This window comes from Manis pentadactyla, chromosome X, assembly GCF_030020395.1.
Source record: "Manis pentadactyla isolate mManPen7 chromosome X, mManPen7.hap1, whole genome shotgun sequence".
In the NCBI taxonomy this organism is placed as follows: Eukaryota; Metazoa; Chordata; class Mammalia; order Pholidota; family Manidae; genus Manis; species Manis pentadactyla.
In genome coordinates, this window is record NC_080038.1 from 64,669,770 (window position 1) to 64,697,724 (window position 27,955).

Here is a 27,955-nt window from a genome sequence, read left to right on the forward strand (position 1 = left end):
GCACTCCAAAAGGCTGCTTCCTGCTGGCCCAGTGCACGCAGACCAGCTCTGGCCTGAGCCAGCCAGCACATTTCTCTGCTGTCCAGTGGCCTGAACTATACCTTCTCTAAGGAGGTCTGAACCTCAGCCTTTGGCAGAGGGCCTCCTTCCCAGTTTGTCCCTCCTGGGTACTCTCTCTTAGCAGTAGGGTGCCATATGGGGTTATCTTATTTCTCTTCTTTATCTTATAAAGCCTTTAATTAAAAAATTCTAGAGGCAGGACATCAAAATTGATTTCTTACAAAGTATAAGCTGCCATAAGAGTTTCTTTATTTCTTATACCTATTCATTTATCAATTTAATAATTCTTGATATTGAAATTCCTGTTTTAACACACTGTATGGTTTCTATATCCTGACTGGACCTAGAATGATACAGTGACAGAGAGAAAGAGAGGGTAGGGGACAGAATTAAAAAGTGTGTGACAGGAAAGGGTGGGAACAGAAAGAGGATGGGTAAAAGAGGTATAGAGAGGGTGGTTGAGATCATAGGTGACAAAGAAAGAAGGAGAGGGTGACAAAGGGACAGAATGATATGGATAATAGAGAGTCAACGAGTGGGATGGCAGAAAGAGTAAGTGGATGAGAGAGAATGAACTACAATGTAAACAGGTAGATGACCTGCCTGTGAACAGGAGTGTGAACAGGTGGGTGACAGGGAGAGGTGGGTGAGAGAGAGAGACAATGGGAGGGAGCAAGAGAGAGAACATGAGTGCCAGAGAGGAAGAGTGGATGATAGATTGGTGACCCAGAAGAAGAGGTAATGGGCAACAGAAAGAGACAGAGACTGAAGTGGGGGGAGAGGGGTGGGGAGAGGGGAAGAGAGAGTGGGGGTGGGTGGAGTGAAGAGCAGAAGAGAAAGAAAGGGAGGGAGGAAGAAAGAATGCCAGAGAGAGAGAGTAGAAGCAAGCAGGGGGATACAGTCAGCATAAGTGGGTGGTGGGTAAAAAAGGAGCTTGCAGGCGGGCATCATCCAGGAAGAGCATGAATGACACAGAGGGTGTGTGATAGAGTCATTGTATGCGACAGAAAATGAAGGTGTGTGAAAAAGCACGTGTGCAGAGTGTGTGACAGAAAGTTTCAAAGTTTTCTTTCATCTCAGGCAGGAGAAGCAGTGAGACAAGAAAGAAAGACAGAAATGGGAGAGAGGAGGGAGGGAGACAGAGAAACTGTGTGAGAGTACGACTATGCCAAGGAGCAGGTTGATGGGTGATGCAGAAGTTGGATGAGGTGATGGTTTGTGCAAGAGGTTTCGGTGTGGGCACGATTTGGAAGAGGAGGGCAGAGATAGAGAAATAAAAGGACTGAGAGTTGAGGGGTCCTGAGAGATGGGATGTCATGAGAGACCCAAGGAGACTGTGAGCGAAAGGTGGGGTTGTAAGAGAAGTGGGTGACTGTTGAGGGCAGTAGGAACAAGTGTGAGAACGTTCAGGAGAGCACGTGGGAGCAAGGGAGAGACCGGTGCTAGCGTGAGAGGCAATGGTGGGCAATCAGTATAAGCTGAGAGGCCCACTCGTTTGCTCAGGGAGGGGACTAAAGGGCTTAAGCCTTATTATCCCCATTTTTCAGATAAGAAAATTGAGGCTCAGAATATTCAAGTGACTTGCTTGAGATTTCCCAGCTAGCAAGTGGCAGAGCCGTAATTTGGACCCCAAATGGCCCAACTCTAAAGCCAGCGCTCTACCACACTGTACTGCACCTCCCTGTTTTCCCCAAGTCTTCCTTACGGAAGTCATGCAACTTAGTCCAAACGCTTTTACTCCTCTGTAAGGAGACCTTTTGTCTTTTAACAGCCTTAAAACATTCTTTTTTTTGAAAAAGAGAGAGAAGTATTTCACTGCCCCAATTTATTTATTTGTACTACATTGAAAATTAAAACTTCTGTGCATCAAAGTGCAGTGTCAACAGAGTGAAAAGGCAGCCTATATTGAAGAAAATATCTGCAAATCATGTATCTGATAAGGGGCTAACATCCAAAATATATAAAGAACTACAACTCAACAACAACAAAAAAACAAAACAAACAGACTAAAAAATGGGAAAAAGGGAAGGGGGCTAGGGATGGGTGACATAAAGGTGAAGAGGATAAAGAGGCACAAACATCCAATTATAAAATAAGTCACAGGGATGAAAATACAACATAGGAAGTATTGTCAATAACATTGCAACATCTTTGTTGACAAACAGCAACTACTCTTATCCTGGTGAGTATTTAATACCATATATGATTGTCAAATCACTATGTTGTTCATACACCTGAAACCAATATAATAGTGTATATCAACTGTATTTGAATTTAAAAAATTAAACAGAAAGAAAAAGAAATGGAATGGGATGTATATACCACAAGCATTTGCATAAATGTGAAATACATACACAGAAACAATACTCGTTTTTCAGAAACACTTTCAAACAAAAAATACTTCAACACAAACAAACAAATAATGGGCAAAGGACTTGATTAGACATTTACCCAAAGACATATAAATGGCCAATAAGCACATGAAGAAGGTAGAGCTGCTACAGAAGACGGTGCGGCAGATCCTCAGAAAACTAAAAATGGAATTACCATATGATCCAGCATTATCACTTCTGCATACACATCCAAAGGAACTGCATGAGGATCCCGAAGAGCACCCACACAATCCGCACAAGTTCACAGCAGCACCCTTCACAACAGTCAGAGAGGGAGGCAACCGGTGCTCATCAACGGAAAAATGGGTAAAGAAAACGTGATCTATGCCCACAACACAATGTTATTCATTCTTCAAAAGAAAGGAAATCCTGTCACATGACACAACATGGATGAACCTTTAGGACGTTATGCTTAATAAAAAAAAAAGTCACAGAAAGACAAATACAGTATGATTCAGTTTATATGAGATCCCTACAGGAGTTAAATTAAGAAAGAAGGTAAAATAGTGGTTGCCAGGAGCAGGGAATGAGAAGTTGTTTAAGTACAGAGTTAGAGTTTTAGTTTTGCAAGATGAAGAGTTCTGGAGATGGATGGTGGTGATGGTTGAACAGCATTAATGTATTTCATATTACTGAACTGTACACGTAAGAATGGTTACGATGGTAAATTTTATATTGTATGTATTTTATCACAATTTAAAAAAATTTTAATGCTCACTTCCACATCACCATGCCCCCGATTCTTAGCCATTCGGCTAATGCTTATTCATTTTTCAACACAAATGCTGCCTCTTAGGAGGCCTTCCCTTGGCTCACTGAACCGTGTAGTTGGCCATTCCCTCCTTTATGCCCATCCTATGCTTTGCACATTATATCTCTCACAGCATATGGCGATTAATGGCCTACCCATCCATTTCCATTACTAGATTATAAACAATCTGGGGACAGGAACAGTACTTTACTCATCTCCGTATCCCCTAGGTTTGGAGCTTGGTAGGCTGGAAAGACTCAAGAGAGCCATGATCGACTGAAGTTCTGGTTCTTACAGATTTTATACCGGAGAGTTATTTGACCAAAACATGGGGCACTGGGCATCCCGCCGCCCCCCGCCCCCCGCCTTTAGAAATATGAGTAAATGCCCACGCATTCTTCTGAGAACGCGGGCGCGCATCTCACCAATCTCCACCTCAACAATTTGGGACCTAGAAAGGGTCGGAAGGCCCCTTATGCGCACTCCCGGCCAGGGCCTACGAGCTAGACCTGCTCAGAGGCCCAGACATACCTCAGGTAACGGGCAGCCTGCTCTGGGCTTAAGGCCTCGTCTTCCGCAAAACCTCGGGACGCCTCCATGACCCTCCGCTTAGGCTCCATGTATCTTGTCCAGGGACTGAATTTCGCTCGTTCCCGCCCTGCGCATGCGCTCTGCGTTTGGAGGGGAGGCAGGGCCAACTGTTGACTCATCGACTGACCAATCCGAAGCACCGCTCTCCGGCGCCACTGCCTGAGCACCGCCTATGAAGGTCGCGCTACTGAGCTTACGCCTACGCGCGCAGGATCTGGGAGGCCGTCGCGTTCCCCGCCATACAGGTGAGGTAGCGTTTCCTTGCCGTCACCTATATTTTCAATTCAGTCCGGACCGTTCTGCGACCAGTTCCTGCATGTACCTGTGTGCTCTCCTCCTGAGTGGACCAGACTGCCTCTTAGGAGACCTTCCCTTGGCTCACTGATTTCAGTCATTTTAGTGGCCCTTAGAGGCCTCCCCCACAGCCTGTGCTCCCAAATATCCTCCTTTCCTTGCTCGCCAGTGCCTGTCTCTGAGCATGCTTTGAATTCAAACATCCTGGGAGGCATGGTCCCGACTTAAGCTCACACTGAAGGGTCGTCAGGCACCAAGCCAAAGCTCTCCTTTAAGAAATAACTAAATATTATTCAGTCAGTTATTCAGCCATAAAAAGAAAAGAAATCCTCCCATTCGCAACAACATGGATGGATCTAGAGGATATTATGCTCACTGAAATAAGCCAGGAAGAGAAAGATAAATACCTTATGATTTCACTTATTTGTGGAGTATAAAAAAGCAAAACGAAATAACAGTGGACTCATAGACACCGAGAAGGGACTAGTGGTTACCAAGGGGGAGGGGTTGGAGTGGGTTTGGTGGGGGTGAAAGGGATAAAGGGACACAATACACAATTACAATATAAGTTGGCCACTGGACTGTTGTACAGCATGGAGAATACAGTTAACGATTCTGTAACATCTTATTACTTTGATAGTAAGGGGGTGAGAATTTAATAATATAAACAACTGTTGAACCACTGTGTTGTGTATTTGAAACCAACATGATTGTATATCAACAATACTTTAATTTTAAAAAAAGTAGTGATGTGATATATGGTCACTATTTCTTAAGAAGCTCCAACTGAGATAGCAGTCACATTTTCAAAGGCAGAGCTTAGGGCTTCAGGAAATGGCAATGAGTTTAAGTGGCTTGCTTCGGCAAAGCTAAATAGGAGGTTGTGGACCAACAGAAACTGTCTTCATTCATATACTGGTAAAAACATAGACATTATGATTCCTTAAGTGTGAGAAACACACTCACTGGTCCAAATTCAGTAAGTGGAAACGTGAGACAAAGAGAACAACAGAGCAAGGCTTTAATGACAGTCTTGCAAGATCCGGTGTCTGGTGAGCAGGCACACCTTGGAAAATTGGTGCCAGTAATTTATCTCCTAGTGCGCGAGTCCCTCCCCTGGTTCCTCATTGGCTGAGTACTACAGGGTTCACATTCTTCTCCTGACTTCGCCTAAGCCAGTTATATCTTTCTTTTAAATTTGTCTTAATCTTATTGGTAGATTTAAAAAACTCAAAACAGTTATCGCCAGGCCCTTATCAATTCCTCCACTCCCACCCCCACTCTCAGCCCAAGCAGCTTCCACCACGTGGCCCTTTGTTAATACCTTACTGTTAAAATGTTTAAACATCCTAGTGGGAATAAATCACATCTAGGTTTTATACTTTCCTAACAGTTCCCCCCTCTTTTTATTTAAGAATTTTTTATTTTATTCCAAATAATACTGCCCCTGATGGTACTATTACTAAAGCCCTACAGAGACTCACCACTTTAGCTAAAGAATTAGCTGAAAACTCTGGCATCAGTGACCCTTTCACAGACTAGTTAGAAGGATGGTTTGGAAAATGGAAAGGTATGGTTGCCTCTATTTTAACATCCCTTGTTCTTATAGAGGCAGCCATAAACAAGCAAATACCTATGACCTACACCAAAATAATCTTATGTTAATAGAAGAAAAATTGAACTATGAGGAAGAGAGTAAAAAGCTATTAGAGAAATTTGAGAAAAGACCAAGTGTAAATTAAAATACTAGTTGACGAGCTACTCCTTGAAGAGCATCACTGGTATAGTTAATGAATCTTTGTTGGTTATAGTAAATGTAACTGATCTAATCTATGTTTTGTTGATGGTGGACCACTAAAATAGTGCTGACTCAAATCTTGCAGCTATTTGGTTTCTAGCTTTAAATTCATCAGGGACTCCCCTGGGGACTCCTATTGAGTCAATGTATACATTCAAATCAAAGGATCCTTGTAATGATCTGCGACTTCTATGAAAAAATTTTTTTCATTGGGTGTGGAGAGAAATGCCAGGGTAAATGGAATGTCCAATTGGACTAAAGCACAAATCCCAGTCCAGTTGGGTGGCAATGAGTAGCGCAGGTTCCCCTTTCCATATTACCACCAAACATCCGCTCGGGGGATGTGTAATTTCGAGAAGTTGTGAGGTCTTTAGAGACATTTAGGACATGGGGTACAAGTCAGTAAGTTCCCCACAGGAGTTGTGAAACCTTCCCCTTGCCTAGAGAGGAAAGAGGGATGATTCATCTTCTCTATGGAAAAAGAGGGGATTGCCCTTGAGTCTGACTTCTTTAGTGCATGAAAGAGTAAAGATAAGCTCTTGCAAGTCTCATCTCTCCAAGCGTCCTTGTCCTGAAACAGGGCTAACATGCAGTTCATCTCAGTGGGGTCTGTGTCCCAGCCCAAAGGGACCAGGACCACCTGCGCTTGTAGCCATCTAGCAGCACATGCATAACAATCACTTTTATTTAAAGCTAGTACTGAAAATTTAACCCATTCTACAAAGGCATTGGTGTCTCCATAACTCATCTCTATTTTAAGAGTCTGTATTAGATCTTTTATCTCTATTACAGTAACTAGTCTAGGGTCATTATGGGGAATCTCTGGCTCATTATTTCCCTCAGAATCAGGGGTGGGCCCTATGGGTGATGTCTTTTCTTCGATTAAATTAAGACCAAACTTTCCCACAGGATCTACTCTAATGATATCTGCACCGAGTCCTTAAACACGAGGAGCAATTACAGGGTCTGAGTCTAAGTCTTGAGGTTTATGTATAGTTAATAAAAGGGGGTTACACTGTCTGTCTTGGCAATTATCAGGAGGAATTCCTTTAGCTAAGTGGAGCTTTCTTTTTAAAGATTTTTCTGCTGCATGAGGGGCCATCCGTTCTTGAAACTGGGTAGTCTACCAAACACTGCTCCACCCTGGACATGGGGGCCCACTTGCCTTTTTTATTCTATTAAGATTTGTCTGTTTAGGACAGAGATACTTATTATCTCTAGAAAGCTGTCTTTGGTCATTTAGGTCACCACAAGAGAGAACCTGACAAGCATCAAACCTAATGGTTTGGGGGCTTGATGTTTTAGTAATATTGATTACTAGTTCGATAGGATAACTAGGAGTTCTTTCCCATTCTAGGGCTCTCTGTGACTTGCCTGTGAAATACAGAGTTAGAAGGATAAAAGTTAACATTCTTAGGTTCTTTTTAGTTTCAGCTTTAAGGGTTGGTTAGCCACCTGGAACACCTGCCAATTCTCTGTTTTGTCCCCAGATCCCCCAGTCAGTTTCTTTATTCTGGTGTAATGAGTCCAACCCTTTTCAGCCATCTTCACTGCAGTCTCTGTGGTCAGGAGCACTTGGTAGGGGCCTTCCCAGCTGGGCTGGAGTCAATCTTCTTTCCAGGATTTTACTAACACTAGGTCCCCAGGCTGGAAGCAGTGAGCGAAGAACTCAAGTGGGGGAGTCTGGGCGAGAAGTCCTTTCAGCCTGAGAGAAGATAAGGTAGAAGACAAGGCCAGCACATATTCTCTTAAAAATTTATCTTTAGTTTCTATAGTAGGCAAGTCTGTTGCCCTTCCTAGATATAATAATTCGTAAGGAGAAAGTTGCAAATCCTTTCGGAGAGCAGTTCTGATCCTTAGGAGTGCTATAGCAAGACATTTAGTCCAAGGCAACTTGGTTTCTAATATTAATTTGGTTAAATGCTTCTTAAGAGTTTGATTCATTCTTTCTACCTTTCCAGAGGATGGTGGGTGCCAAAGAGTATGGAAATCCCACTGTACCTGGAATGCCATCATTATTCCCTGTAGTACTTTTGAAGTAAAATGACTCCCATTATCTGAATCAACATTTTCTATTAACTCAAACTTAGGAATAACTTGCTCTAAGAGTACCTTTATCACTGATCCTGCCATTGCAGTTGTTAGTGGGTAGGCCTCCACCCATCCAGTGAGATGGTCAACAATCACTACTAAGTATTTAAGCTTTCCCACTTTTGGCATCTCAGTAAAGTCAATCTGAATACTTTGGAATGGTCTTATTCTTGGGAGTCTCTCTCCAGATACTGGCTTTCTTATGCACTTCTTATTAATTCTTTGGCACGTTATGCAGCTCCTACAAACCTGTTTAGCAATGGTGTAAATGCTAATACACCCATAAACTTTTAGCAAAGCATCACACATCTCCTGGGAACCCCAATGGCTCCCTCTATGTAATAACATGTTCATCAGCTCTCTCATAATAGGCTGGTTGATCATTTCCCTCCCATCTGGTAAAGTCCACCTCCCTTTCTCATCTCGAGATGCCCCCACCTCCTATAGCTTCTTAATGTCCTCAGAAACCTTTGGGATCAATAAAATTTTAGGGATATTTGGAGCGAGTTTCAAAAATCTAATTTCATCTTCAGATGCAGCCTCTTTAGCAACTACATTAGCAATCTTATTACCTGTTGCTTCATAAGAACTTCCTTTCTGGTGACCATTCACATGCATTATAGAAATCTCAGCTGGAAGTACAATATTTTCTAGAACCTCTTTAAGTAATTCCCCATGAATCAATTCCTGTCCTTTACTATTTACGAGACTTCTTTCTGTCCAAATTTTTCCAAAGGTATGGACTACTCTGAAGGAATATTTGGAGTCTGTGTAAATGGTGCCCTCTTTATCTGAAAGTAGTTTTAAGGCCTGATTAAGAGCAAACAACTCAGGTTTGAGCTGACTAATGATTGGGTAATCTCCCCTTTTTGCAGATGGATACCTGGTCTCCATCAATGATGGCATAGCCATTATGTCGTTTGCCCTCTATCATCTGGGAGGACCCATCTATAAACAGTTTCATACCCCCACATAGAGGAGTTTCCCTTAAATCAGGCCCGACTTTAGTCTGATACTCTATGGGGTCTATGCAACTATGGCTCAATTCTGATTGACCTCCAGCCTCCCCTGCACATAGGAAGCTGGTCGGGTTGAAACAGGTGTCTGTGGTTAAGATCAGGTCATCTTTTTCAAGTAAACTTGCTTCATATTTTAAACTTTGAGAATCTTTTAGCTAGTGCCCAGCTCACTGATTAAATAAGTATGACCTGAACCTGGTTCGGAGTACTGACCATGAGGGTTCTTCCAAGTTAATTTCCTGCTCTCTTCCACTAGTAAGGCCATGGCTGTGATGGCCTGAATGCATTCAGTCCATCCTCAAGAGACAGGGTCTAATAGTTTAGACATAAAGGCCACTGGTTGTTTCTTTCCTCCCCAGGCTTGGGTCAAAACCCATACAGGGAACCTTGTTCAACAGTAACAAACTAGTGAAATGGCTTCTCTAAAGATGGGAGTGCCAGGACTGGGGCAGTGACTAAAGATTGCTTTCAGTTCTTCTAGAATTTGCAGTTCCCTGGGGTCCACTGGAGAGAATCTGGCTCTCTCTCTAACAATTTGAAATACAAGCTTCTAGCCTCTCTTCTAACAAACACTTTTTGAGCTTCTCTCAGTAATTCTTCTATAGGTTTCTTATTCCATCCATCTAAATTCTGTAATTTCTTAGCAATGTCTGGCCAACTTTTGGTTACAAAATTGGCTTTTAAAAGATCCTGTCTTACCTGAGCATCTGGGTCAAGTCCTGAATACTTTCTCATCTGGTCCCTGAGTCTCTGCAAAAATGCAGTTAGGAGTCTCTTCTTTTTCCTGTTGGACTTCAAACACCTTAGAAACATTTTGAGATCTTGGGGCTGATTCTCTAATTCCCTTTATAATTAGCCTTCGAAGATCCTGCATTTTAGTTGTATCCCCTAGATTATTATCACCCCATCTAGGATCTACATTTGGGAACTTTTGTTCCGCTGGCTGGACACTCTGACCCAGTGGGTGTTTTTGTTCTCAAATGGATACAGCAGCTCTCCTGATCACCCCCCTCCCTCACCACCAGGGAATAGGATATTCATGATGGACATCAGTTCAATCTAAGTATATACATTAGGTCCCAGGAATTGATCTAGTTGGTCCACTAGGCCAAGGGAATCGTCTAGCAATGTTTAAAATTTCTCACTTCAGTACTCGTGAGGGGAGCATTAACAAATTTCCCCTTGTCCTAGTGGAACCTCTCTCAATGGAAACATCTTGGGATTCCTGGTGGACTCCCCAGAAGGCAATGGGAAACTCTAAGTCCTTCTTACATTAAGTCAAGGGAGAGGAAATCCTGGGGGCAAAATACCTCTAAAAACTGAAATCAGTCAAAGGGAGAAATAAAGTTTAAAATCTATTCATTGCCCACAAGCTGTAGTCTGGGGCCGTTTCTCTCTTTCAGGCTCTAGCATCAGCCAAAAACTGGCTCTCCCCCTCACCTCTCAGGAACAGAATAGCCCTCTGTTGCTCAGGTAATTACCCATTTATATGGAGATGAACTTCTCTCCACCACTGAGGAAAGATGTAAATGCACTAAAGCCATACTTCTTTCCACTTCTGAATGCCTGTTGATATGAAGATGTACCAAAGCCAGGTGAGATATACTGGAAATGTTACAATTTTACCCACAGGGAGGGAGACAAGAAAGTGGGTCTCAATGTTAAATAGATATGAGTGGGGTGGAAAGAGAAAAAGGCCAGGAAAGTCCACTAAAAAGACTCAGAGTTAATTAATTAAAGCTCAAAAAGACAGGAGTGGAGGAGGAGACAAGATGGAGGCATGAATAGAGCAGCGGAAATCTCCTCCCAAAACCATATATATTTTTGAAAATACAACAAACACAACTATTCCTAAAAGAAAGACCAGAAGATACAATACAACAGCCAGACTACATCCACACCTGCGAGAACCCAGAGCCTCACGAAGGGGGTAACATATAAGCTGCAGCCTGGTGGGATCCAAGTGTGCCCCCGACCCCAGCTCCCCAGCGGGAGGAGAGGAGTTGGGGCAGGGAAGGAGAAGGAGCCCAGGACTGCTGAATACCCAGCCCTAGACATATGCACCGGGAGCGCAGACACACAGTGCGTGGTGTACTGGATACTAAGGTAACGGGACAGTAAAATCTGCAAGTGGGTCCCTGAAGCTGGTGCCCCTGGGACAAAACAAAAGCGAGTGCTTTTTGAAAGTCTTAAAGGGACAGGGGCCTCACAGCTGGACGGAAGTATCACAGCACACTCAGTCCAGCAGCTGGGAATCCCAGGGAACTCCAGGCGCCCAAACCCTCTGGGTAGCAGGGCAGCTTGGAGGACCCTCACTGTGATAAATAGCCTCCTGCTCGTTTCCACTCTGGTGTGGCCCCACCATGGCAGAGCAGAGCCTGAGGCTGGCCACACTTACAGTAACCACGCAGAGCTTCCTACACAGAGGCCAGGGCAAGAATCAGAGACACCATCTGTGCACAGCTGCCCAGCACAAGCCACTAGGCGTCACCGTTCTCACAGGAGAGGAAGGCCACAAAGTAGCAAGAAGGGACATTCTCCCAGCTGACACATGGGCCAACTCCCCACAACTACCTCTATAGCCAAGAAAAGGCAGAAGAATTTGATCCACACCAGACTAACAGAGACAACCCCTGGGAAGGAGCTTGGGGAGACAGACTTAACCAACCTTCCTGAAAAAGAATTCAAAATAAAGGTCATAACCATGCTGATAGAGCTGCAGAGAAAAATGCAAGAGCTAACCGACAGAATAGGGAGGGAGACTACAGTAATAAAACAATGTCTGGAAGAAATTAAAAGCAGAATGGACAAGATGCAAGAGGCCATTAATGGAATAGAAAACAGAGAACAGGAATGCAGAGAAGCTAACCCAGAGAGAGATAAAAGGATCTCCAGAAATGAAACAATATTAAGAGAACTGTGTGACCAATGCAAAAGGAAAATTATCTGCATTATAGGGGTAGCAGAAGAAGAAGAGAGAGAAAAATGGATAGAAAGTGTCTTTGAAGAAATAATTGCTGAAAACTTCCCAAAACAGAGGGAGGAAATATTCACTCAAACCATAGAAGCACACAGAACTCCCAACAGAAGGGACCCAAAGAGGACAACACCAAGACACATAATAATTAAAATGGCAAAGATCAAGGAAAAGGAGAGAGTTTTAAAGGCAGCTAGAAAGAGGGAAAAGGTCATCTACATAGGAAAACCCATTAGGCTATCATCCGACTTCTCAACAGAAACGTTACAGGTCAGACGAGAATGGCATGATATATTTAATGCAATGAAACAGAAGGGCCTTGAACCAAGAATACTGTATGCAGCACTGTTATCATTTAAATATGAAGGAGGGATGAATCAATTCCCAGACAAGCAAAAGCTGAGGGAATTTGCCTCCCACAAACCACCTCTACAGGGTATTTTAGAGGGACTGCTCTAAATGGGAGCACTCCTAAGGCTAAATAGATGTCACCAGAGAAAATAAAATCACAGCAAAGAAAGCAGACCAACCAAATACTAACTAAAGGTAAAAAATAAAATCAACTACCCACAAAAGCAGTCAAAGGAAACACAAAAGAGCACAGAATAAAAGACCCAACATATAAAGAATGGATGAGGAGGAATAAGAAGGGAGAGAAATAAAGAAACACCAGACAGTGTTTATAATAGCTCTATAAGTGAGTTAAGTTAGATGGTATGATAGTAAAGAAGCTAACCTTGAACCATTGGTAACCACGAATCTAAAGCCTGTAATGACAATAAGTACATTATCTTTCAATAATTACCCTAAATGTAAATGGACTGAATGCACCAATCAAAAGACACAGAATAATACAATGGATAAAAAAGCAAGACCCACCTATATGCTGCTTACAAGAGACTCACCCAAAGTAATGCACAGACTAAAAGTCAAGGGATGGAAAAAGATATTTCATGCAAACAACAGGGAGAAAAAAGCTGGTGTTGCAGTACTAGTATCAGACAAAATAGACTTCAAAACAAAGTAACAAGAGATCAAGAAGGACATTACATAATGCTAAAGGGGGCAGTCCAGCAAGAGGATATAACCATTATAAATATACATGCACCCAATACAGGAGCACCAGCATATGTGAAACAAATACTCACAGAATTAAAGGAGGAAATAGAATGCAATGCATTCATTTTGGGAGACTTCAACACACCACAAACTCCAAAGGACAGATCCACCAGACAGAAAATAAGTAAGGACACAGAGGCACTGAACAACACACTAAAGCAGATGGACCTAATAGACATCTATATGAACTCTACATCCAAAAGGAACAGGATACATATTCTTCTCAAGTGCACATGGAAAATTCTCCAGAATAGACCACATACTAGGCCACAAAAAGAGCCTCAGTAAATTCAAAGAGATTGAAATTCTACCACCCAACTTTTCAGAACACAAAGGTATAAAACGAGGAGTAAATTGTACAAAGAAAGCTAAAAGGCTCACAAACGCATGGAGGCTTAACAACGTGCTCCTAAATAATCAATGGATCAATGAACAAATTAAAACAGAGATCAAGCAATATATGGAAACAAATGAAAACAACAACACAAAGCCCCAACTTCTGTGGGATGCAGCAAAAGCAATTTTAAAAGGAAAGTATATAGCAATCCAGGCATATTTAAAGAAGGATGAACAATCCCAAATGAATTGTCTAAAGTCACAATTATCTAAATTGGAAAAAGAACAAATGAGGCCTAAAGTCAGCAGAAGGAGGGACACAATAAAGATCAGAGAAGAAATAAAAAAAATTGTGAAGAAGAAAACAATAGAAAAAAGTCAAGGAAACCAAGAGCTGGTTCTTTAAGAAAATCAACAAAATAGACAAGCCTCTAGCCAGACTTATTAAGAGGAAAAGAGAATCAACACATATCAACAGAATCAGAAACGAGAAAGGAAAAATCACGACAGACTCCACAGAAATACAAAGAATTATTAAAGACTACTAAGAAAACCTATATGCTAACAAGCTGGAAAACCTAGAAGAAATAGACAACTTCCTAGAAAAATACAACCTTCCAAGACTGACCCAGGAAGAAACAGAAAATCTAAACAGACCAATTACCAGCAACAAAATTGAAGTGGTAATCAGAAAACTACCCAAGAACAAATCCCCCTAGCCAGATGGATTTATCTCAGAATTTTATCAGACATGCAGAGAAGACATAATACCCATTCTCCTTAAAGTTTTCCAAAAAATAGAAGAGGAGGGAATACTTCCAAAATCATTCTATGAAGCCAACATCACCCTAATACCAAAACCAGGCAAAGACCCCACCAAAAAAGAAAACTACAGACCAATATCGCTGATGAACATAGATGCAAAAATACTCAACAAAATATTAGAAAACCGAATTGAAAAATACATCAAAAGGATCATACACCATGATCAAGTGGGATTCATCCCAGGGATGCAAGGATGGTACAACATTCGAAAATCCATCAACATCATCCACCACATCCACAAAAAGAAGGACAAAAACCACATGATCATCTCCATAGATGCTGAAAAAGCATTCGACAAAATTCAACAGCCATTCTTGATAAAAACTCTCAACAATATGGGCATAGAGGGCAAGTACCTCAACATAATAAAGGCCATATATGATAAACCCACAGCTAACATCATACTGAATAGTGAGAAGCTGAAAGCTTTTCTTCTGAGATTGGGAACAAGACAGGGATGCCCACTCTCCCCACTGTTATTCAACATAGTTCTGGAGGTCCTAGCCATGGCAATTAGACAAAACAGAGAAATACAAGGAATCCAGATTTGTTAAGAAGAAGTTAAACTGTCACTATTTGCAGATGACATGATATTGTACATAAAAAACCCTAATGATTCCACTGCAATACTACTGGAACTAATATCGTAATTCAGCAAAGTTGCAGGATACAAAATTAATACACAGAAATCTGTGGCTTTCCTATACACTAACAATGAACTAATAGAAAGATAAATCAGGAAAACAATTCCATTCACAATAGCATCAAAAAGAATAAAATACCTAGGAATAAACCTAACCAAAGAAGTGAAAGACCTATAACCTGAAAACAACAGGACACTCTTAAGAGAAACTAAAGAGGACACTAACAAATGGAAACTTATCCCATGCTTTTGGCTAGGAAGAATTAATATCATAGAAATGGCCATCCTGCCCAAAACAATATACAGATTTGATGCAATCCCTATCAAATTGCCAACAGCATTCTTCAATGAACTGGAACAAATAGTTCAAAAATTCATATGGAAACACCAAAGACCCCGAATAGCCAACGCAATCCTGAGAAGGAAGAATAAAGTGGGGGGGATCTCTCTCCCCAACTTCAAGCTCTACTACAAAGCCACAGTAATCAAGACAATTTGGTGCTGGCACAAGAACAGAGCCACAGACCAGTGGAACAGAATAGAGACTCCAAACATTAACCCAAAGATATATGGTCAATTAATATACGATAAAGGAGCCATGGACATACAATGGGGAAATGACAGTCTCTTCAACAGATGGTGCTGGCAAAACTGGACAGCTACATGTAAGAGAATGAAACTGGATCACTGTCTAACCCCATACACAAAAGTAAATTTGAAATGGACTAAAGATCTGAATGTAAGTCATGAAACCATAAAACTCTTAGAAAAAAACATAGGCAAAAATCTTTTGGACATAAACATAAGCAACTTCTGCATGAACATATCTCACTGGGCAAGGGAAACAAGAGCAAAAATGAACAAGTGGGCCTATATCAAGCTGAAAGCTTCTGTACAGCAAAGGACACCATCATTAGAACAAAAAGCTATCCTACAGTATGGGAGAATATATTCATAAATGACAGATCCGACAAAGGTTTGACATCCAGAGTATATAAAGAGCTCACACACCTCAACAAACAAAAACAAATAATCCAATTAAAAAATGGGCAGAGGAGCTGAATAGACAGTTCTCTAAAGAAGAAATTCAGATGGCCAACAGACACATGAAAAGATGCTCCACATCGCTTGTCATCAGAGAAATGCAAATTAAAACCACAATGAGATATCATCTCACACCAGTAAGGATGGCTACCATCCAAAAGACAAACAACAAAAAATGTTGGCGAGGTTGTGGAGAAAGGGGAACCCTCCTACACTGCTGGTGGGAATGTAAATTAGTTCAACCATTGTGGAAAACAGTATGGAGGTTCCTCAAAAGGCTCAAAATAGAAATACCATTTGACCCAGCAATTCCACTTCTAGGAATTTACCCCAAGGATGCAGCACTCCAGTTTGAAAAAGACAGATGCACCCCTATGTTTATCGCAGCAGTATTTACAATAGCCAAGATATGGAAGCAACCTAAATGTCCATCAGTAGATGAATGGATAAAGAAGAGGTGGTACATATACACAATGGAATATTACTCAGCTATAAGAAAAAAACAGATCCTACCATTTGCAACAACATGGATGGAGCTAGAGGGTATTATGCTCAGTGAAATAAGCCAGGTGGAGAAAGACAAATACCAAATGATTTCACTCATCTGTGGAGTATAAGAACAAAAGAAAACTGAAGGAACAAAGCAGCAGCAGAAGCACAGAGCGCAACAATGGACTAACAGTTACCAAAGGGAAAGGGACTGGGGAGGACGGGTGGGAAGAGAGGGATAAGGGTGGGAAAAAAGAAAGGGGGCATTACGATTAACAAGTATAGTGGGGGGACACGGGGAGGGCTGTGCAACAGAGAGAAGACAAGTTGTGATTCCACAGCATCTTCCTACGCTGATGGACAGTGACTGTAATGGGGTTTGTGGGGGGGACTTGGTGATGGGGGGAGCCTAGTAAAATAGTGTTCTTCATGTAATTGTAGATTAAAGATACCAAAATAAAAAAAATAAAAAATTAAATTAAAAAAGACAGGAGCAACTTTGCCTGTAATATTTGAATATCCCTCAGATAAAGGAGTTTACCTCAGCATAGCCTGTCTTTATTATGTTAATCATACAGGCTCAGCTTCTTCTTTTCTTTTTTAACTTTATTTATATGCTATTTTTTCTTTTCTTTTTTTTCCCTCTGACTCCATTCAAATAGTCTGCAACCCAGGCAATCAATTCGGCATGCAGGCACAGTCGTAAACAACACAGCAACAGGCAGGAAGGATTTCATCCCAGATTGCATTTTAATACTCAGGAAGTCAAGAATCAAGACTCTAAACTTACTCATTAGCAATCAGACAATAAGTCTGCCCCCCATGGAAGAAGAGCAGACAGTCCTGATATGCTTCCAAACCAGGAAGCTGCTATCTTGGGAGAGGACTAAAGCAGTAAATTTCTTGTAGTAAGCTAATTTTGCAGAATTATTTAGAGGACGGATAAGAAATTTAATGTCTCATCAACTTGAGACCACTTAACAAGTCTTCACCTCCAGGTCCTGGCCACACTCCTAAAGAATCTTTTAAAAGGGATCCCCCAACCCCTTGGGCACTCCTCTCTCCGAAGCAGCCGGCACCCTCAAAGTGCCAAACGTTTAACTTAAAACTTTTTCTCTCCAACTTCCCAGGGCTTCCCTCCCTTCCGAGGTGGCCTGCACTTTCTCTCTCCCTGAGTAACTCCTAACAAAACTTTTCACTCCGCCGTGTCCCACCCGTCAACTCTCCCCTGTGTCTGCAGTGGGGAAAGGGACCAAGGAAAACACACAACGCTCTCCCAACACCAGGGCTTGTCCTGGGAAGTCTCTTGTAGTTCCTCCTCTTTAGCTTTCTCTTCTCTGGTGTTGAGGGGAAGTAGGGGAAGCACCCTTGGTAACCAACAGATTCCTCAAGTGAACTGGAGGCTTTATTACTATCAAAAAATAACAAACCGGGTAAAGCCAGTTTTCATCTGATCCAACTTTAATCCAGACAAAAAAGCAAAATTTGATTATCTTCTGTTTGTCCTTAACTCGGTACAGAAGATGTCCCTCCAGTACTGTAACCTTCACCCCAGCAGGCTATCTGGGGGAATTTCAAGGGAGCTCATCTGGTTCCCTTTCTCTGCTTCCCTAGACCTAGAATTTTTATTTCCCATCTTTCAAGAGGTCTCTGTGTCTGAGTTCCCTGTGTACTCAACCCCCCATAATGGAAGTTTTTTGCACACACCCTGAGATTCGCTTCATCTGTCTCTGGCCATTTCCCTCGCGGGAGAACAGAACCGCAGATTGGGACTCCACACTCGCTTCATATCTAGGACATGTCTCAGCCACACACTCGACCTCTGAAAAATGCCCAACCACCAAGGCAGTATTTACGGCCAAATTTTCCTACCTTGGCTCATGCACGAGGTTGCCTGGTTGCTGCAGTGCCTGCATTTTCTCCCCTGCATTGGTCATGCTGTCTCCACACAACAGTCTTGGGCCTTCTCTCAGCTTCTGTGTGAAGGTGAAACACCCAGACAGAGCGGGCCGCCCAAAGCTGGTCAGGACGCATCTTCCCACTCCGCTTGGGCCCCCACCTCACACAGGCAAGAGGATCCCGGATGATCCCCCAAATTGTGAGAAACACACTGGTCCAAATTCAATAAGTGGACACGGAGACAAAGAGAACAGTGGAGCGAGGCTTTAATGACAGTCTTGCAAGATTAGGTGTCTGGTGAGCAGGCAAACATGGCGAGTTTGGCGCTAGTAATTTATTGCCTAGTACGCGAGTCCCTCCCCTGGTTCCTCATTGGCTGAGTACTACAGGGTTCCTGTTCTTCTCCGGATGTCACCTGAGCCAGTTATATCTTTCTTTTAAATTTGTCTTAATCTTATTGGTAGGTTTAAAAAACTCAAACAGGTATCGCCAGGCCCTTATCAATTCCTCCACTCCCAACCCCACTCTCAGGCAGAGCAGCTTCCACCATGTGGCCCTTTCTTAATACCTTACTGTTAAAATGTTTAAACATCCTAGTGGGAATAAATCACATTTAGCTTTTATACTCTTTCCTAACATTAAGGCACTAATTAACATTCAGTATTTGAAAACTTACGTATTGGTCTAGTCATATGTCTACCATATATGTCCAGAGCATTTAAAGCTTTTTGTAAATTTCACAGGCCATTAGGAGTTAAAGAATAAAGGGATCTTAGAGAAGATGGGCTATTTTCCTGGTGTATATGACTTTAAGTCATATGTTCATATAGCTTTAGACCCTCTGTTAAAAGGGCTTAGTATACCACTATTATCTCCATTTTTCAGATGTGAAAAATGAAGCTCAGAGAAGTAAAGTGACTTTAGCTAAGGTTCCCAAATTGGGAAATGGCAGAGCCAGAATTCAATACCAAGTCTATGAGGACGTCTGTGCTCATTCGCTATGTCACACTGCATATTGCCAGAAGAGGGAGCGGAGTGGTAGTGTTAGGGGAGCGTTGTGTATTTTCTTCAGTCCTTGTCCCCACCGCAATAAAGAATTGAAGGGCAGAGACACAGTAGTGAAGCAGAGTAAAAGTTTTATTTAAAGTTACTTAAAGAGAGAAGAAGTGCAGCAGGCAACCTCAGCAAGGATAGGTTGGAGAGAGAAAGTTTAAGATTAAAAGGTTACACACTTAGAAGGTGTGGGTGACCTCAGAGAGAGGAACGTCCCCTGAAAGGTTGAAAAGAGAGAGTTTAAAGTTAAAAGGTTATGCACTTAGGCGGAGCCAACATGGCGGCGTGAGTAGGACAGTGGGAATCTCCTCCCAAAAACATATATACTTTTGAAAATACAACAAACACAACTAGCCCTAAAAGAGAGACCAGAAGACGCAGGACAGTGGCCAGACTGCAGCTACACCAGCGAGAACCCAGCGACTGGTGAAAGGGGTAAGATACAAGCCCCGGCCTGGCGGGACCCGAGCGCCCCTCCCCCCAGCTCCTGGCGGGAGAAGAATAGGCAGAGTTGGAGGGAGATGGAGCACAGGACTGCTGAACACCCAGCCCCAGCCATCCGGGCCAGAGCGCAGACACAGTACGTGCCCAGGGGGCCCTGGATACTGGGGGAACAGGGAGTAAGACCTCTGAGCGGGTGCCGAAGCTGATGCCCCTGTGACAAAGAAAAGTGGGGGCTTTTTGAAAGTCTTAAAGGGACAGGGACTTAACAGCTGGATGGAAACAACCCAGGTCACAGTACAGGAGCTGGAAATTACAGGGAAAACCGGGTGCACTAACCCCCTGGGCAACAGCTCTGAGACCCCTCACGGAGGCAAACAGTCAAGCAGCCCCCCCATCAATTACACCACCGGGCGCTGCGAAAGCAGAGAAGCAGCCTGAGACAAATTCCGCCCACAGAAAGGGAAATTTCTCCCTTCCGGCCAGGCAAGACACAAAGACCCACTCTACACGCAATTACCCAACACAAGCCACTAGGGGTCGCAGTTGTCCCAGTAAAGAAAGGCCAGTAGCAAGTGAAAATTTTGGCCCTCCCAGCTGACAGTCAATAGCACCTGTCAACATGAAAAGGCAAAAAAATATGATCCAGACAAGACTAACCCAGACAGCTTCGGCATCTGCTACATCTTCCCCTGAGAAGGAACCTGGGGAGATAGATTTAACCAGTCTTCCTGAAAAAGAATTCAAAACAAAAGTCATAACCATGCTGATGGACTTGCAGAGAAATATGCAAGAACTAAGGAAGGAGAATTTAGAAATAAAACAAGCTCTGGAAGGACTTCAAAACAGAATGGACGAGATGCAAGAGACCATTAATGGACTAGAAAACAGAGAACAGGAACGCAGAGTAGCTGATGCAGAGAGAGATAAAAGGATCTCCAGGAATGAAAGAATTTTAAGAGAGCTGAGTGACCAATCGAAAAGGAACAATATAAGAATCATAGGTATTCCAGAAGAAGTAGAGAGAGAAAAGGGGATAGAAAATGTCTTTGAAGAAATAATTGCTGAAACTTTCCCCAAACTAGGGGAAGAAATGGCCTCTCAGACCACAGAGGTACACAGAACTCCCATGACAAGGGATCCAAGGAGGGCAACACCAAGACACATAATAATTAAAATGGCAAAGATCAAAGACAAGGACAAAGTATTACAGGCAGCCAGAGAGAAAAAAAAGGTTACCTACAAAGGAAAACCCATCAGGCTATCATCAGACTTCTCAACAGAAACCCTACAGGCCAGAAGAGAATGGCATGGTATACTTAATGCAATGAAACAGAAGGGCCTCGAACCAAGACTACTGTATCCAGCACGAATATCATTTAAATATGAAGGAGGGATTAAACAATTCTCAGACAAGCAAAAGTTGAGGGAATTTGCCTCCCACAAACTACCTCTACAGGGCATCCTACAGGGACTGCTCTAGATGGGAGAACTCCTAAAAAGAGCACACAACAAAACACCCAACATATGAAGAAGGGAGGAGGAGGAATAAGAAGGGAGAGAAATAAAGAATCATCAGACTGTGTTTATAATAGCTCAACAAGCGAGTTAAGTTAGACAGTAAGATACTAAAGAAGCTAACCCTAAACCTTTCGTAACCACAAACTTAAAGCCTGCAATGGCAATAAATTCATACCTTTCAATAATCACCCTAAATGTAAATGGACTAAATGCACCAATCAAAAGACACAGAGTAATAGAATGGATAAAAAAGCAAGACCCATCCATATGCTGCTTACAAGAGACTCACCTCAAACCCAAAGAAATGGACAGACTTAAAGTCAAGGGATGGAAAAAGATATTTCAAGCAAACAACACAGAGAAGAAAGCAGGTGTTGCAATTCTGGTATCAGACAAAACAGACTTCAAAATAAAGAAAGTAACAAAAGACAAAGAAGGACATTACATAATGATAAAGGGCTCAGTCCATCAAGAGGATATAACCAATATAAATATATATGCACCCAATACAGGAGCACCAACATACCTGAAACAAATATTAATAGAACTAAAGGAGGAAATAGAATGCAATGCATTCATTCTAGGAGACTTCAACACACCACTCACTCCAAAGGACAGATCCACCAGACAGAAAATAAGTAAGGACACAGAGGCACTGAACAACACACTAGAACAGATGGACCTAACAGACATCTACAGAACTCTACATCCAAAAGCAACAGAATACACATTCTTCTCAAGTGCACATGGAACATTCTCCAGAATAGACCACATACTAGGACACAAAAAGAGCCTCAGTAAATTCCAAAAGATTGAAACCCTACCAACCAACTTTTCAGACCACAAAGGCATTAAACTAGAAATAAACTGTTCAAAGAAAGCAAAAAGGCTCACAAACACATGGAGGCTAAACAACACGCTCCTAAATAATCAATGGATCAATGACCAAATCAAAATGGAGATCCAGCAATATATGGAAACAAATGACAACAACAACACTAAGCCCCAACTTCTGTGGGACGCAGCAAAAGCAGTCTTAAGAGGAAAGTATATAGCAATCCAAGCATATTTAAAAAAGGAAGAGCAATCCCAAATGAACGGTCTAATGTCACAACTATCGAAATTGGAAAAAGAAGAACAAATGAGGCCTAAGGTCAGCAGAAGGAGGGACATAATAAAGATCAGAGAAGAAATAAATAAAATTGAAAAGAATAAAACAATAGCAAAAATCAATGAAACCAAGAGCTGGTTCTTCGAGAAAATAAACAAAATAGATAAGCCTCTAGCCAGACTTATTAAGAGGAAAAGAGAGTCAACACAAATCAACAGTATCAGAAATGAGAAAGGAAAAATCATGACGGACCCCGCAGAAATACAAAGAATTATTAGAGACTACTATGAAAACCTATATGCTAACAAGCTGGGAAACCTAGGAGAAATGGACAACTTCCTAGAAAAATACAACCTTCCAAGACTGACCCAAAAAGAAACAGAAAATCTAAACAGACCAATTACCAGCAACGAAATTGAAGCGGTAATCAAAAAACTACCAAAGAACAAAACCCCCGGGCCAGATGGATTTACCTCGGAATTTTATCAGACATACAGGGAAGACATAATACCCATTCTCCTTAAAGTTTTCCAAGAAATAGAAGAGGAGAGGATACTCCCAAACTCATTCTATGAAGCTAACATCACCCTAATACCAAAACCAGGCAAAGACACCACCAAAAAAGAAAACTACAGACCAATATCCCTGATGAACGTAGACGCAAAAATACTCAACAAAATTTTAGCAAACCGAATTCAAAAATACATCAAAACCATCGTACACCATGACCAAGTGGGATTCATCCCAGGGATGCAAGGATGGCACAACATTCGAAAGTCCATCAATATCATCCACCACATCAACAAAAAGAAAGACAAAAACCACATGATCATCTCCATAGATGCTGAAAAAGCATTTGACAAAGTTCAACATCCATTCATGATAAAAACTCTCAGCAAAATGGGAATAGAGGGCAAGTACCTCAACATAATAAAGGCCATCTATGAAAAACCCACAGCCAACATTATATTGAATAGCGAGAAGCTGAAAGCATTTCCGCTGAGATCGGGAACTAGACAGGGATGCCCACTCTCCCCACTGTTATTTAACATAGTACTGGAGGTCCTAGCCATGGCAATCAGACACAACAAAAAAATACAAGGAATCCAGATTGGCAAAGAAGAAGTCGAACTGTCACTATTTGCAGATGACATGATACGGTACATAAAAAACCCTAAGGACTCCACCCCAGAACTACTAGAACTGATATCGGAATACAGCAAAGTTGCAGGATACAAAATCAACACACAGAAATCTGTGGCTTTCCTATATACCAACAATGAACCAACAGAAAGAGAAATCAGGAAAACAACTCCATTCACAATTACATCAAAAAAAATAAAATACCTAGGAATAAACCTAACCAAAGAAGTGAAAGACTTATATTCTGAAAACTACAAGTCACTCTTAAAAGAAATTAAAGGGAACACTAACAGATGGAAACACATCCCATGCTCATGGCTAGGAAGAATTAATATCGTCAAAATGGCCATCCTGCCCAAAGCAATATACAGATTTGATGCAATCCCTATGAAACTACCAGCAACATTCTTCAATGAACTGGAATAAATAATTCAAAAATTCATATGGAACCACCAAAGACCCCGAATAGCCAAATCAATCCTGAGAAAGAAGAATAAAGTAGGGGGGATCTCACTCCCCAACTTCAAGCTCTATTATAAAGCCATAGTAATCAAGACAATTTGGTACTGGCACAAGAACAGAGCCACAGACCAATGGAACAGACTAGAGAATCCAGACATTAACCCAGACATATATGATCAATTAATATTTGATAAAGGAGCCATGGACATACAATGGCGAAATGACAGTCTCTTCAACAGATGGTGCTGGCAAAACTGGACAGCTACATGTAGGAGAATGAAACTGGACCATTGTCTAACCCCATATACAAAAGTAAACTCAAAATGGATCAAAGACCTGAATGTAAGTCACGAAACCATTAAACTCTTGGAAGAAAACATAGGCACAAACCTCTTAGACATAAACATGAGTGACCTCTTCTTGAACATATCTCCCCGGGCAAGGAAAACAACAGCAAAAATGAACAAGTGGGACTATATTAAGCTGAAAAGCTTCTGTACAGCAAAAGACACCATCAATAGAACAAAAAGGAACCCTACAGCATGGGAGAATATATTTGAAAATGACACATCCAATAAAGGCTTGACGTCCAGAATATATAAAGAGCTCACACACCTCAACAAACAAAAAACAAATAACCCAATTAAAAATTGGGCAAAGGAACTGAACAGACGGTTCTCCAAAAAAGAAATACAGATGGCCAACAGACACATGAAAAGATGCTCCACATCGCTAATTATCAGAGAAATGCAAATTAAAACTACAGTGAGGTATCACCTCACACCAGTAAGGATGGCTGCCATCCAAAAGACAAACAACAACAAATGTTGGCGAGGCTGTGGAGAAAGGGGAACCCTCCTACACTGCTGGCGGGAATGTAAACTTGTTCAACCATTGTGGAAAGCAGTATGGAGGTACATCAAAATGCTCAAAACAGACTTACCATTTGACCCAGGAATTGCACTCCTAGGAATTTACCCTAAGAATGCAGCAATCAAGTATGAGAAAGACCAATGTACCCCTATGTTTATCGCAGCACTATTTACAATAGCCAAGAATTGGAAGCAACCTAAATGTCCATCGATAGATGAATGGATAAAGAAGATGTGGTACATATACACAATGGAATACTACTCAGCCATAAGAAAAGGGCAAATCCAACCATTTGCAGCAACATGGATGGAGCTGGAGGGTATTATGCTCAGTGAAAGAAGCCGAGCAGAGAAAGAGAAATACCAAATGATTTCACTCATCTGTGGAATATAAGAACAAAGGAAAAACTGAAGGAACAAAACAGCAGCAGAATCACAGAACTCAAGAATGGACTAACAGGTACCAAAGGGAAAGGGACTGGGGAGGATGGGTGGGTAGGGAGGGATAAGGGGGGGCAGAAAAAGAGGGGTATTAAGATTAGCATCCATAGCGGGGTGGGAGAAAGGGGAGGACTGTACAACACAGAGAAGACAAGTAGTGATTCTACAACAGTTTGCTACGCTGATAGACAGTGACTGTAAAGGAGTATATAGGGGGGACCTGGTATAGGGGAGAGCCTAGTAAACAAAGTATTCGTCATGTAAGTGTAGATTAATGATTAAAAAAAAAAAAAAGCAGTTCCTATGTGGTGACCTCTAATGAGTTCTACACAATGATATAAAGGGCATATAAAAGTGTAGGCAAAGGGTCTGTTTGTGTTTATACAGAGGATCAAGGCCTAATTTGGCTACCCCGAAAATGAACTAAGATACGATATGAAAAAGAACTTCCAACATCAGCACTCTCGCGAAGACTCATGACAGAAGATGATCAGCAAAAAAAAAAAAAAAAAACTCCAACAAAGATCCACGCACTGTCACAGGTGTAGATGCACTCATCCCACCAGTTCCTGGACTTGCCATGGGAATGATGAAGGAGATATCTAAGCTGGCCTGTGCATACAGTAAAACAAAAATTGGACTGGATCTATACTGTTGGAACTCAACCAAGAATTAGGAGAAGTGCAAATTGTAGCGCTTCAAAATCTTACAACCACAGACTATTTATCGTTAAAAGAACATATGGGATATGAACAGTCCCCAGGAATGGGTTGTTCTAGTTTATCTGAATTTTCTCAGACTCTTTAAGTTCAGTCGGACAATATCCACCATATCATAGATAAGTTTTCACAAATGCCTAAGGTGCCTAACTGGTTTTCTTGGTTTCACTGGAGATGGCTGGTAATTACAGGTATGCTTTGGTTAGGTAACTATATTCCTATTATGTTAATGTGTGTGCACAATTTAATTAGTAGTTTAAAACCTATCCATGCTGAAGTTACTCTACAAGAAGATATGTCAAAGAAATAATCAATCTTCCCAGGTTTTCTTCTGCCTGCTACTTCTATAGCTTTTCTTCTTCCTACCTAATCACAACCTTTAAATAGAACTCGTGCCACATGTCGAATTTACCGAATATCATAATTCTTCCAAGTGGTAAAGACACCTCAAGACAAATGCTGGGCATAGAAGCCACAGGGCATAAATATGCAAAGAAGTAAAAAGCTAACCTTTTCAAACAATAAGGCTTCTCTCTCACTTACCAACCTAACATTTCCCTATATGGCCCCGGAAGATGACTGGTTAGCCAGAGACGGGTAAGATTCCTCAAGGGAGGAACAACCTAAGACAGGCACAGTCGCAGGGGGCCATCTGGTGAGAAAATGGGGAGCAGCAGAGGTGAGGCTTAGAACCTCCCCCCTCATGTTCTGAGAGAAATCTTCTGCATACATGGATGTTTATTGCCCTCGTCTAGCTCGGATTAACACATAGTCTACAGGCACACACCTGATCATCTACATTTGCTCTCTTACAACACTAAACTCTGTTTTCTACCTTTACCTCGTATCTACCTACCACTTCAGCATTTTATTAAAAATAATAATAATAGAGAAATGTGGTATCCACATATAAATCAAGTTTAAAAATCAAATGAATATTCATAGTTGAACTGTGTATAGTTCATAATGCATGAACAAAACCGAAAGCTTCTGTGATGACTGCCCTTGCACTGTTCACCATGTAACTTATTCACTATGTAAGAATTTGTATTCTATGTAAGAATTTGTTCGTTATGCATCAGAAGATTGGAGACTGACGAAAATTAGGCTTGGGGTGGATTAATGATTGTGCATTAATGTGGTTAACTATTTGATCAATAAATATGAGAGATGCCCTCACAATATATATATATAAACACACTTCCAATTGTAATATAAATAAGTAACCGGGATGTAATGTATAGCATAAGGAATATAGTCAAAATATTGTAACAACTTGGTATGGTGATACCTGGTACCTAGAATTATCATGTATATAAATGTTGAATCACTGTGTTGTACACCTGAAACTAATGTAATGCAATACTGTTGTCAACTACCCTTCAATAAAAAAAAAAAATCACAAAAAAAAAGGTTATGCACTTAGAAAGTGTGGGCAACCTCAGAGAGAGGAGCGCCCCAAAAGTTTGGGGTTCCCCATTTTAAGGATTCTTTAGGAATGTGACTAAGGGCTGGGGGTGCAGACTTGTTAAGTGGTCTTTAAATACTTAGAATGAACTTAACACAAGGAAGGTGCTGCTGTGATTTCTCCCTGGGATACCGGTGTCTTGGTCTGGGAGCAGATCAAACAGGTTGCCTGCCCAGCCCCCAAGGTGAGCTGAGTTATTGTCTGTTTGCTAAAGAGTAAGTTAAGAATCTTACATTTTTAACTTCCTGGGATATTAAAATACAGTCTTTAAGATGGAATCTTTCCTGCCTTTCACTATGTGGTTTATGGCTGGGCCTGCATGTTTAACACAATAAAGACATGGGCTATGCTGAGGTACCCTCCTTTATCTGGGGAATATTCAAACATTCCAGGCC

The 27,955-nt window shown here is 41.6% G+C and overlaps 1 protein-coding gene and 1 long non-coding RNA gene across 2 annotated transcripts in view; both read right to left on the bottom strand.

Annotated features, from left to right (window-relative positions):
* Positions 1-3,870, bottom strand: part of ERCC6L (ERCC excision repair 6 like, spindle assembly checkpoint helicase) — a 64,899-nt gene extending 61,029 nt beyond the window's left edge. Inside the window, exon 1 of the mRNA XM_036890970.2 lies at positions 3,736-3,870. Within this exon, the coding sequence (XP_036746865.2) occupies positions 3,736-3,824 (89 nt within the window). The 5' untranslated portion in view covers positions 3,825-3,870. The remainder of the gene's footprint in view (positions 1-3,735) is intronic.
* A 1,222-nt stretch (positions 3,871-5,092) lies between these two features.
* Positions 5,093-18,615, bottom strand: LOC130681940 (uncharacterized). The gene is made up of 2 exons (XR_008995227.1): positions 18,303-18,615; positions 5,093-7,592 (listed from the first exon to the last, which is right to left on the bottom strand). It is a non-coding gene; the product is annotated as an uncharacterized LOC130681940 (long non-coding RNA).
* Between the last annotated feature and the right edge of the window lie 9,340 nt (positions 18,616-27,955).